This window comes from Odontesthes bonariensis, chromosome 12, assembly GCF_027942865.1.
Source record: "Odontesthes bonariensis isolate fOdoBon6 chromosome 12, fOdoBon6.hap1, whole genome shotgun sequence".
In the NCBI taxonomy this organism is placed as follows: Eukaryota; Metazoa; Chordata; class Actinopteri; order Atheriniformes; family Atherinopsidae; genus Odontesthes; species Odontesthes bonariensis.
Genome location: NC_134517.1, coordinates 28,029,810 through 28,042,976, shown reverse-complemented (window position 1 = coordinate 28,042,976; position 13,167 = coordinate 28,029,810). Strand labels below are relative to the sequence as shown.

The window sequence follows — 13,167 nt, the reverse complement described above, 5'->3', positions numbered from 1 at the left end:
ACTGTTACTTCAGAATAATATGACTCAAGTAAAAGTAAAAAGTATCCAAAATCATCCAAATAATTACTTGAGTAAGAGTAAAAAAGTGCTTGGTGAAAAAACTACTCAAGTACTGAGTAACTGTTGAGTAACGTCTGATTTATTTGTTAACACAAGCATTCAATCAGACAGACAAAAACACTAAATAATCATCTTTAGGCAAATTAGAGTTCATCCAATTGATAAAATAAATTAAAATGAATTAATTAATTACAAAATAGCTTAAATTAAAATAATCCAGGTAAATTCAAGAACTTTAATAAAAAATAAAAGAGACTTAGGAAATGTTTAAAACATATGTAACCCATATGTAACCTAAAAAACAAACATTCATCTATCCATGGGGGGAAAAAACGAGTTTAGGAAACTTAGCGCTACATGTTTCCTCAAGTTAGATGTTGAGTTTCTGCTGAAATGTGCGTTTGTTTTGGTTGACACAGAAGACACATAATGTAGCTGCTGTTTCTCACTCTTTGTAAGGTAAACATGCTTTCAGTATGAGGCCTCGTCTGCGTCTTCATTTCCCACCGTTGATTCTGACATTTTTCATCTGTTTCTTTGTTTGTTTGCTATGACTGTAAACTGTAAAGCTAACCCGTCCCGCCGCTGAGATTGAGTATGGTCACGTGACCAGACTGCACGGCTGCGTCTGATTGGTGGAACACAGTCAGGTGGTAGAGCCTTTGGCAGAAGTCTCTCTCTCTGTCAGAATAAAACATTAAAATGAGGCGTACGCGGGGGGATAAAAATAATGAGGCGTAGAATACCAAAGAGGTAAGAAGAAAAGTAACCAGCTCATTGTAGCCTAATGTAGCGGAGTAAGAGGACAGTTTCTGCTGCACAAATCTACTCAAGTTAAAGTAAAAAGTATAGAGATTTAAATCTACTCCTAGAAGTATAATTTTTTCAAAAACTTACTCAAGTAAATGTGACTCGTTACTACCCACCTCTGGATATGAGATAAGATAGAATATTGATACCATGGATGGGGAAATTTAAGTGAACCTGCAGCAGAACAGGGCAATTAAATAGGATTACAGTTATAGAAAGAGCACTTAAATTGTAAATGTATGTAATACACTGGAGGAGGGGTTGTTGTAGAGCTTGATGATCAGCTTTCCAGTGGCTCCATCATGTGATACTCATGTAGTTTACAAGAATCAACCAATCAGAGCCGGGGGGGAAGGCAGGACTCTCTCTTTGCTTCATTTCTGGGCCCGTTGCTTAGCTTCACCAGCAGTGACTTTACTTTGAAAAGCTGAGAATAGTTCAACTTTTTAAGCGAAGGAACAGATGAAATCACCTGAATCATCCATTTGTGACTGAATGTGGCTCCTATTCCAAACATCAGACCTCCCTTTGATGGTTTACGCATCACACGATGGTGATGATGGTATCTGTTTAGCTCATTATTAACATTTTCTTAATGAATGTTGACAATCAAGAGTTGAATTCAATGGAAATAACTCAAGATTCTCACCAGATTTCATCAAAGAAAATCCAAATATTAAGACTGAACTGAGTGGAACTTCCTGAGTTCTGCTTTAAGCTTGACTCGTGTGGTTTGACTTCAGGGCGACGACGATCTGCTGACGGTGTACATCGGTGAGATCTTTCTGGAGTTTGTCAACATGCTGCCGGCCTTCCAGACCTACTGCCTGCAGCAGTCCACCTCGGTGAACATGCTCAACGCGCTGGAGAAGGAGAAAGAACTGCTGAGGTACTAAATCAGTGATACTCACTATTTTTTTCCCAAGAGCCACATTGGCAGCAAAATCAAGGGAAGAGCCACTTTTACCACAACATGCTAAAGTCCCCTTTTGCAAATATGCATTTCTACATATAAAACATCCCACAAAAACAGAAACAACACAGCCAATACATTTTCAATTAAGACCACATTTACCTTAATACTGGGATGAGTGGAAGCTGGCATGCATGTCCTCGACTTTCTTCATGTTGTATTTGTAGTTTGTTGTTGTAATCATAGTGAGACATTCAGGATGAGCATGGTTTCTGTGCTGGTTTTTGCCCTTTTTTAATTAAAAACCGATCCATTGTGCCTGCATCTCGTGCTGGCTAAAGGAGCTAGCGTGCTCTGCTGTCAAGTGTGACGGTGGTTTAAAGGGATAGTTCGCCTCTTTTGACATGAAGCTGTATGACATCCCATATTAGCAACATCATTTATGAACATTTTCTTACCCCCTGCTGCGTCCTGTGAGCCGAGTTCCAGCCTCGTTTTGGTGTTGATGAAGGTAGTCCAGCAGCTAGTTTACACAGCCGTAGTGATACGAAGGGAGAGAAAATAGCGCCAAGCGATTGTGAGGTCTGACTTTTTCCTGGAGAACGATTTTGCGATGCAAATGTATAACTCTTTTGAACGCATATTGTTTTGAGAAGCAAGACACTTTATTTTTTTAAACCCCAGCAAACTAGCCGGACTACCTTCGTCAACGCCAAAACGAGGCTGGAACTCGGCTCACAGGACGCAGCAGGGGGTAAGAAAATGTTGATGCACGATATTGCTAATATTGGATGTCGTACAGCTTCATGTCAAAAGAGGCGAACTATCCCTTTAAGCGGGCTGTGTTGCCAGGTTTAACAGTGCCCCCTTTAGGAAACACCATTAAGCCTTAATTAATACTTAATACTGTGCAGTATTCGCTGTGTGTTATTTGAAAAAATGTATTGTTATTGTTACCATATTGTAATAAGCTACTATGTGAGTGCGAGCCGCCAATTAAAGCTTGAGGAGCCGCATCTGTACTAAGCTGTGGGAGCTTTTCCTTGTTCCTGCCAGGGCTGCTCCGTGTAATACTTTAATGAAAAGACAGCGAGTTATCACTTATTCAGAGGAAGGTCTATTTTGAGTTTAGTTGCAATGGTTCATATTTTTAGCCACAGCTCACCCGTGAGTCAGACTGCTCCATGATTCTCCTTAATCAAGTTTTTCCTCGTTTTCCCAAGATAAAAAGTCTCTCCTGGTGTCTGTCTCTCCTCAGAATCTTCCTGGATGTTTCCCAGAATGACAACACTGCACTGCGCCGCATGAACCTGCGCTCCTTCCTCATGGCGCCCCTTCAGCGCGTGACCAAATACCCGCTCCTACTAAGCCGCATCATCAAGGTCACGCCCGAGTGTCACCCCGACTACGCTCGCCTCCGCGAGGCCAAGAGTCGCGTGGAGTCGCATCTGGAACACATCAACATGAAGACCAAGCAGGAGGGCAACGGCGTCACCTGGTCGCTGCGCTCGTTCCGCCGTGACAGCCGCAAGAACCGGGAGGTCATCAACATCGAGATGCGCGAGGTGTCGATGAAGACGGTGGGCTGGGCGAGGGAAAACACGCGGTTCGTCATGGAGGGGCCGCTCCAGCTGTCGCAGCCGGCCGACGGGCAGTGGGTGAAGAAGGGCAGCAAGGCCCTCAAGTTCCAAAACGTGCAGAGTCTGTTGATGGTGAGGACGCAGCGGGATGGCGAGGCCGCCGGACAGGCCGCAGATCTCGCCACGCGGGGGGACCAGGGGGACGGGCTCGGGGACGGCGTTCGAGACGGCGTGCTCGTCCTGATCAAGGACAAAAGCAGCGGGAAGTTCACGGTGCTGAGGGAGCCCATCCGCCTGGGGAACTGCGTGGTGTCCACGGATCCGGACTGCGAGGACACCTTCGAGGTGCTCGACATCCGGCGGGAGTCTTTCGTTTTCCGCGCCTCGGACAAATCTCGCACCCAGCAGTGGTTCCATCAGGTGAAGAGGTACGCTCGGGACTTGGGCACCTGGAGGAAAAGGCGCAACGCTCTGCCCAACATCATGATCAACACGAACCAGACGCGCTCCTGAGACCCGCCTCCACGCACCTTCGGTACTCTGTAAATAACCCGAATCATTCTGGAGTAATACCACTGTTCTGATACGTGTTAGATTTCAGTAAACTAAAACCTTACTCACGGTCCCGTGAGAAAGACGAAGCACTTTTTTTCTCTTACAAAGCTGTAAGTGCGCCATGAAATTATGAAAAAAAAAAAAAGAATAGACCAGATTCTTGGACTACCAAAAAAAACTTGGGCTGTTAGCCAGCCTTGATTGTAAAGAGTGTTTGATCCTGAAGAAACAGTGTTTCCAGTGCTCCGTGTGTCTGATAAGAAAGCATGACTGAACATGACTGACTGCTAAAAGAAAAACTCTAATTCCATTTTTCTTTTCTTTTTTTTACACGAGTCAGTGGGGATTCAAACCATTAATTTCTGGGTTGAGAGGGTGGAAGCCGCTTGGGGTGGTTTTTGTTTAGTTGTCACTGCCCTTTCCTTGTTTTTATGCCGCCCTCTACTGGTCGCTGGTGGAACACCAACTTTCACTGCCATAACAGGCTCGAACAGACCTCCAGCGTCACTGTGTCTAAAAGGAGAATCTGAGGAACAGCAATAATCTCTGCCAGTTTAAAAAAAAACGAGTAGCTACGGTATATATATGCATTTAATTTGTCCCCGCGTGTTGTTCCTGCTCCACAGTGTTACTCAGCTTTATGGCAGGTTCAACTGGAGTCCGTTTGCACAATTAAAGCTTCCCTTCATCTCTCTCCGGCACCGATGACGTCCGTTTCAGGAGGTCCAATTGGAAAAATCTTAGTGCCGTGAAAGCACCTTGAGAAATTTGCCCAGTTTTCTTTTTTATTGACATGTCAAACCTGCTCATTCAGTTGTTTTACCTTGTGCTCAGGACATCAGGTTAAACTAATAACGGGGTAGCAACAGTTTTTCCTGATTAGACTAGGGCTGTGTTCGAAACCGCATACTTCTCCTACTAACTTTTTGAGTTAGTATGCGAGTTTGAGTAAGCGAGAAGTTCCCGGATGCATACTAGATTCTCCGAAATGTTGGGTATGCATCATGAGGTTACTACTCATACTCAAACTACCCAAGATGCAACGTAACGTGACGTCGCCGATCGTCATTTCCTGTCAAAACGGCAGTTTCAAGCTAGCTACAACGAGGGTAGGTTCACTTCCTGTTTTCAAAACAAAAGCACCAATTGTATCGTAATGGCTTTCCCTATGATAAAAGGCAACGGGTATTTTATTTTGTGAAAATAACCGGAAGTGCGTTGCTCACTGCGGCTAGCTTTAGTAGCGCCGAATTCGTGGGAACAAAATTGTAAATAGCCGGTATTTTGTCAGATTTTCAACACGTTGGGGATCTAAACGACTACTTTCTCGCCTGAAAATGTTTCAAATGTTGCTAAAGTTTCCAGAGTTTAGAGCTTAAGCGAAATCAGCTTCAGGCCGGCTGATTTCGGCTCGGGCAGGAGCGAAATGCATTGTGGGTAAACGCTCTGCATACTGCCTGATCGATGAGTATGCAGTATGGAAGTATGCCACATGCAAGTATGTAGTATGCGGTTTCGAACACAGCCTAGGAGTGCAAAAAGAATGAAAAATGGCCGTTTCGAAACCCCCAGAGTTCTCTTATTAAATATAAAAGTTATAAACAAGACAATGTTAGTCATCCCATCTCTGCGATAAAGAACCAATTTGTCAGCTAAATATTTTAAAACTTGCCTCAAAGAAAAAGCATCCGGACCCTGTGGACACGACGGGTTCTGATCAGCGGTCATGTGACCCAGCAATGAGCTGTAGTGCCTTGGTACTTTATTACTGTTAAACTAAGACGTGCAACCTGTCACAGTAGCATCCATCTGCAACACAGACGAGCCTGCCCTCTGAAACCGACTCTTAGGCAATATAAGAACTCCTTCATCCCATCCGCTCTTATTTTACCTTTTTTTTTTTTTTTAACTTATTAAGGCTTTATTTTTGTTTGATGCACTTTATTATAATTCAGTAATGATGTGCTGGGAAACATCCGTCACACAGTCATGTTTCCTCATGTTAAAGGGAACCTGGTCGGCTCGTAAAGACGAGACTCAGTCAAACCAAAATCACTATTTAAGACCTTTTTGCCGTTCTGTTTCTTTTGAAGTAGCACAAGAAGAAGAAGCGAATCACTGTGTTAGGGAGGGCAGCGCTGCTCCGCTCGCCTGCTGGGTTACACGTTTTCTTCTCCTCAGAACCCCATGTATTATTTCCCCCCACCCCTGGTGTAATATATATTGTGAATTATATTAAAAGATTTTAAACACAGCCTTGACTTTTTTGTGCGTTGCATGTCAAAGTGTAAAAAATTATAATTAAAAGGCAGGAATACACACTGTACACGTGGGATTCACTTCACATCAAGAAACAGAGGATTTGAATAAGAAATGAACACGGCATGCAGCACATGACATCCAGACGAGGCGGCGCTCAACCAAAACTACTCAAGAGGCTCAACAGATATTTTCATTGGAACAATTTAGCAAGAATCTTAGCTGTTCACAGTGGCTTTTTATTTTCAAAAGGCGCCTTCGGCTGCTTTTCTCCTCGAGCCTCATTTATAAAAGAAGATCGGTGGGAATTACGTGAATCTATCTGGGAAATGTAAATCTGTACTCACCGCCTGTCTTTTGGAGAACAGACTTCATCATTTAACCGTTTGCACCAGATTTTTTCTTCATAAATGAGGCTCCAGGACGCCAGTCTGGATTTCTGACACCACTAAGAATCTAATAAACAGCACAAACACTTTAGATTTAGCGTCTTTAAAGAGGAATAAACAGGAAGAAAGGTGAACCTGGAACACTGTGAGCAACCTTAAACAGAATAAACAACACAACGTGATGAGAAAATGGCCGCTTCAAATCAACTTGGACAGCTTTCGAACCAGCTCGGTAACACAACACAGGAGTCAGATGAAGCTGAGAAGGCCAAACCTCTGACTGAGGGAGCTCTGCTACACTTCTGACAGACTGGCATCCGTCTAAAGCACTTCTCTTTCATGCATTCGCACAGATTCACGTGCACGCACACACACACACTCACTCATACAGTCCGTCCATGGCTGCTGGGGCCTAAGGCAGATCCCTGGGTCTCGCCTCCCAGGTGGGGTAAGGTCTCCGATCTGCAGCAGCCACAGAGAAGTCCCAGCTGGAGGCAGCTGCCGCGCCCTCTCAGCCAATCGCCTCCTCTGCGTCCTACTTGTCCCCGCCGGACTCGGGTTCCTTAGCCAGGCCGCGGATGGACAGGTCGTACACCACCTCCTCGATCTTCTTCACGTCGTACTTGAGGCCGTCGTAGCGCTTCCGTAGCGGGTCGTTCTTCAGGTTGAGCAGACGGAAGCCCGAGTCCAGCTCGTTGATGAAGTTGGAGATGCGGAGCGGCCGGTTGTAGTCGCCTGCGGTGACGCTGTTCACTGCCAACCTCGACTAGACACCACAAAAGCACAAACATGACAAAGAATTACTCATTTTACAGCACGTTTATAGGACTGAATTTATTTAAAACAGGCATTCTTGGTTGGAATTCCCAAGGAACATAAGTCTGGAAACTGTTAGCTTATGAATGATTTGAATCTGAAGCACAGAACAGGGACATAAGTGTGAGAAACTACACGACCACGAGGCAGGATGAGTCGAAGAGTCTTTTTTGGCTTTTTCCAGGAGATTTAAAGCTCTAAAACATCAAAGAATACATACAGAAACAATCCTTTTGTACTGGTCAGTCAGTCACAGAATAGATTTTAAAAGCCTGCTGATGGTTTACAATCGGTGACCTGTTCAGAGAATATAAAGCCAGCAGAGCTCTTAGATCCAAGGACTCAGGTCAGCTGGTCCAGTCCAGAGTCCAGACTAAACATGGAGAAGCAGCATTTAGCTGTTATGCTGCAAACAAGTGGAACAAACTGCCAGTGGAGATTAAACTTTCACCAAATGTAGACATTTTTAAATCCAGGTTAAAAACATTTCTGTTCTCATGTGTCTATGCATGAAATCTGCACGATATCTTTTAATTTATCTGGACTGTTGCTTGTTTTTAAATTCATTTAAATGATTTTATTTGTTTCTCTTTATATTCTTTTATGTATTTTTAATGCTTCTTCCACTCCCTGCTACAATGCTTTTATTTTATGTGAAGCACTTTGAATTGTTCTGTACATGAAATGTGCTACAAATAAATTTGATTTGATGAAACATAAGTCTGGAAACTGTTAGCTTATGAATGATTTGAATCTAAAGCACAGAACAGGGACATGAGAAGCGTGAGAAACTACACGACCATGAAGGCAGGATGAGTCAAAGAGTATTTTAGCTCTAAACATCAAAGAATACCTACAGAAACCATCCTTTTGTACTGGTCTGCCACATACTGGCGCACACGTGTTAAATATAACCAGACATGTCACGTAAAAACACACGAACATTAAATTTAATTTTATAGGAGAAGTTAAAGCACACAGAAAAAGTTTGAGAATAGAATAGAACTGCCGCAGAGCCTTTCAATTTGATCGCTTCTTCTAGAAAAAAAAAAAAAGAATAGTTTTGCACAACCAGCAATCAAAAAGACATCCAATTTGCCGGAACTTTAAATGGATTTAAAAATAATATGCTCACTTTTTAGAGGCCAGGACCACAAAACCATGTCAAAAATGCCCTCTGTTATCTGCTGCCTGGTTAGTTTCAGTTGACTTTACTGATCACAACAACTGATTTCCTGCTAAATCCAACCCTTCTTATTATAAAAAAAGCATTTATAATACCTTCAGAAACGCTCGGATGATCATTTTGTAAAGCCACCGTTAGAAGAAGCCATATTGTTAACAGAGATTTGCTAAAATCCTGGAAATAGTCTTACATGATGAGCACAAAAACAGGATCAATACAACTGCATACAATCGGCAGCAGACTCACCAGTTCGCTTGCCATGATCAGCACACCTGCCAGGTAGTCCTCCACATCCAGGTGGAAACCTTTCTCCCGCATCACCTCAACTGTCGGGGTGGGTGGGCAGAGGAATGAGAGTTAGGCGGTCTTTCTTTCCTCAGCAAAATACAGAGCTTTACATGTGAATCTGTACTTACTGCCAAGTATCCGAGCCACCTCCTCCCGAGTCACCAGAGTTTCGCTCTCCAGGTAGACGACAAAGGCCGACAAGAAAGCCAGACGCTGCAGGACGAAGCGCCAGTGTTCGTGGAACCTGAAAGAGGATGGACGCGACAGGAAGAAACACTTTAGCTCACAGAGATGTTCTGCTTTTCTGCAGTCGCAGATCTTTGTGTTTTTTTAGTCATCAGAAGCTGAAACGTAAGTTATGATCTTATTGTTGTCGTCTCTGCCCAACAGAAGAAGCCTCAGTTAGCACCTCGGTTGTAAATAACTAATTATATCGTCAGTTTTAGCCAATTCTACACCGTGTTTGTTGTATATCTGCAGGGCTCAGACAGTTGTGACAGTGGTGTTACATCCCTCAACTGTAGGGGGAGCCAAAGAGCAAAAAAATTGCAAGATGGCTTAAAGTTAAAACTACAGAACTTGGCATATTCTTTGCTCCAAGGTTCCCCCTGCAGTTGTGGGATGTAACATCACTGTCATCAACCCAAACCTCCGTCTGAGCCTTGCAAACATACAGCCATGCACATGAATGTTTGTCCTGCCGAAGAGGCCACAAAGACACCATCAAAAGCCCACAAAAATGTCAAGTGACCCTAAGGCAAAACGATGCAGTGCAGGGCTCGAAACCAAAGTCATGAATTGTGGTATCTCAGATCCCGGGTGCTCCAGGGCAGATTCAGGCCTATAAATGTACTTCAAGATGAGCCAGATTTAATTAGAAGTAGTTATATAGATGTAGAACTATTCATAACACTCATGCCAGCTGTAAACCGGTTCTCACCTGTAATACTGCTCCACAGGAAACTTTGTTTTCAGTTCTGAGATTTGAGTCCGGACTGTGCAGAACAGCTCCCGCGCCTTCGCACATTTGCTGGGAACTAAAGGGAAGGATTGCATCTTTAAAAATGTGTAATTACGGTGTTGTACAGAACACAAGCAAACTGTGCCAAACACCCACTTTCTTTGAATCCAGATGGTTGGTGGACACTTTGAAGTACTGTCAGGATTTCCCGGGCAGTCTGCTCCAAAGTCTGGACCACCTTGCGGATGTCCTACAAGAAAAATGCGTAACCCCACATATTCAGTGGAGTTAAGAGCGATTTCATTGTTTAAACATCTACAATAGTTCAATATTCAAGAAAAGTGACCAGAGTAATATGTGTTAATATTTAATTGTTATGCTGCAAACAAGTGGAACAAACTGCCAGTGGAGATCAAACTTTCACCAAATGGAGACACTTTTAAAGGCAGGTTAAAAACATTTCTTTTCTCATGTGTCTATGCATGAAATCTGAACGCCATCTTTGAACTTATCTACACTGTTGCTTGTTTTTAAATTCATTTTAATTATTTTATTTGTTTCCCTTTATATTCTTTTATGCATTTTAATGCTTATTCCACTCCCTGCTGTAATGCTTTTATTTTATGTGAAGCAATTTGAATTGTTTGTACATGAAATGTTCTATATAAATAAATTTGATTTTATTTGAATATTAAATTAAATTATAATATTAGAAGCTAAAGTCCGTGGTGAGTTGTTGGAGGCGTTGTTGCCCAATAAACAGCCCTCAAATCATCATTTTACGGGGCAGTTTATTCAAACAAATGTTCCATGTGAGGCAACTATTAGCTCGGGTTAGCTGCTAGCTAAACGTTAGTCGGAGCTAATGCTGATGGCAGCGCGTTTTATTCGTACCTCTCTGACGTCCTGGTCGGCGCTCAAAAAGCCCTGAATGTAGCTGAACATCTCAGTGACAGACATTTCTGATCTGTGAAGAATTACCCGGAGGATGAAAATGAAGAGCGGCTGATATTTATCACAACGTTTGCGTGCACGCGAACGGTCCTCTCACAGTCTCCCGCGGTCGCACTGATATGATGTCATCACTGCAACGTCACCATAAATAATAGAAATCAAATACAGCGTTCTTTTCTCTGTTTTTAAACTGTTTTTTCTTTGCATAAACTATCTCTGAAAGACATTTTTTTTTTGTCGTTTGGTATTAGGATAAATCATCAAATGTTATACACTGTCTATAATATACCATTAATTTTATTTTTTTGCTTTTTTTATTTGTTTTTACTTATTCTTCTCTTTATTTATTACCTGCTGTAAAGCACTTTGGTACACCGTAAGGACTGTCTGTAGAGGGCTGTATAAATAAAGTACATTTACATAAATTAATTCTTCTTTTTTACAAGGACTGCTTACAAGGATACAAAGACAACCAGTTTTAGTTAGATAGATAGATAGATAGATAGATAGATAGATAGATAGATAGATAGATAGATAGATAGATAGATAGATAGATAGATAGATAGATAGATAGATAGATAGATAGATAGATAGATAGATAGCAATCTGAAGTCATTAAGTTGTTGTAAAGTGCTTTATAAATAAAATATATTATTATTATTAGATAGATAGATCAAGCATCCAGTAGCATGCAATCATTATATCATAGTAGTTTTAGGCCAAACTACACAAGCTTGGTGCAGTTTTTATACACTTTATGCCTTTCACGTGCACAGCAGCATACACTGAAGATAACAGGGAATTCCAAACTCTACAAAACCCCTTATTATTTTACTGCCGTCTTACTTTGTGCTTTTCTTTTTCAGCTTTCAGAGAACTGGGTAACGCTTTGTACATATCCTCTTGTCCAACTTAGAGGGCTTTACGGGCATTGATTTAATACAGGAAACAGAATAAGAACCAAAGCTGCAGATCTTCTGGCTCCCATGAGCTTTGATTAGCAAACAGAAACGTTACTGTTTGCAGGTCAGAAATAAGATTACTCCTCTTTGACTCGTCTGTGTTTAGTCTGATGGACAGACCTGTTGCATTACTTCATTCCCTCTGCTGATGGAGCCACAGCATGCACTAACCTGTGTTGCCTTCAAGTGCTACTCGAAAAAAGCACAACAGATGTAACACTGAGCTTATATCGTGTGTTTTTGGATAAGTTTTTTATTACAGCCAAAGACTACATGAATGTTCAGTTTTAGGGTGTTGTAAGTTTGTTTTTAACTTTTTTTTTTTTAATAATTTCAGATGATGATTGTATTTTGTTTGAATACAGTCATTATTTGCTGAGTAAAAAAAAGTATGATCGTCTTGTTTTTTAAGAAAATAATGTGTTTTTTTATTGTGACTGACAAAAAAAAATTTAAATACAATTTGACACTTTTGTGCGGTGCAAAATGTGATCACAAAATAATTCTGATGGTTCAGGATAAAATCAAGAATTTTTGCATTGGTTTTGTGTCTAATCGTGCTCATTTTGCATTTGGATTCACCACTTTATGTCTTTTTTTTATCATTTGGATCCATGTCTTAGATATTTTTTGTATGTGTCAGCTTTCACTGATCTTGTGGCTCGTGATCATTATGCATATTCTTTATTAATATATAAGAATCAACTTCTATATGACATTTTGAGTTTGTTTTTGGTGATCCTTTTCTTTTAATTCCTCTTCTAAGTGGGTTTGTGTGTCTTTGGGATGCTTTGTGTCTACTTCTGGTTGTTTTGAGGACATTTTGTACCTCTGCAGTCACTATATATTCCTTTGTGGTAATGTGGAAACATTGCAGTCATTTTGCATCTTTTTGGCCATTATATTTCTTTTTGTGAAAACTTTTTGCCTCAGTGTTGTCATTTGGTATCTCTTTGTGATCATTCTGCATTTTGTGGCCATCTCTTTGTAGTCTTTTTGTGTCTCTTTTGGGTCAATGAAAGCTCACACTGTGATTATTGCATGGCAGTGATAGATGTATCAAATCAAATCAAATCAAATCAAATTTATTTGTATAACACATTTCATGTACAAAACAATTCAAAGTGATTTACATAAAATAAAAGCATTGCAGCAGGGAGTGGAAGAAGCATTAAAAATATATAAAAGAATTTAAAGAGAAACAAATAAAATAATTTAAATTAATTTAAAAACATGTATGAAGTAGTAGATACTTAAGGACAATCCAAAATTCTAAAATATCATATTAAAAGTAGGCAGTATAATGTACTTTTCGCTGCGAAATCCCCCCCCCCCCCCCCCCCCCCCCCGATTTGCCGCTCATTTAACAGTTACATTTCCAATAGTCCTGAAAGGCATCAGTTTAAGCCTGTTGCTTCAGCTGCTGAAACTGAA

At 41.3% G+C, this 13,167-nt stretch overlaps 2 protein-coding genes across 3 annotated transcripts in view; one reads left to right on the top strand and one right to left on the bottom strand.

The window, feature by feature from the left end:
* arhgef49 (Rho guanine nucleotide exchange factor 49) overlaps positions 1-4,833 on the top strand; it is a 72,303-nt gene extending 67,470 nt beyond the window's left edge. For both annotated transcript variants that reach the window (XM_075479967.1, XM_075479966.1), the window contains exons 7-8: positions 1,614-1,759; positions 3,042-4,833. In XM_075479967.1, the coding sequence (XP_075336082.1) occupies positions 1,614-1,759; positions 3,042-3,876 (981 nt within the window). In that variant the 3' untranslated portion in view covers positions 3,877-4,833. The remainder of the gene's footprint in view (positions 1-1,613; positions 1,760-3,041) is intronic.
* A 1,365-nt stretch (positions 4,834-6,198) lies between these two features.
* Positions 6,199-10,889, bottom strand: tsn (translin). Its single transcript, XM_075479968.1, has 6 exons — positions 10,712-10,889; positions 9,974-10,067; positions 9,797-9,893; positions 8,985-9,100; positions 8,815-8,894; positions 6,199-7,332 (listed from the first exon to the last, which is right to left on the bottom strand). Exons 1-6 carry the CDS (start codon positions 10,775-10,777, stop codon positions 7,102-7,104), a joined length of 684 nt encoding a protein of 227 aa, XP_075336083.1. The 5' UTR covers positions 10,778-10,889; the 3' UTR covers positions 6,199-7,101.
* Positions 10,890-13,167: the final 2,278 nt, after the last annotated feature.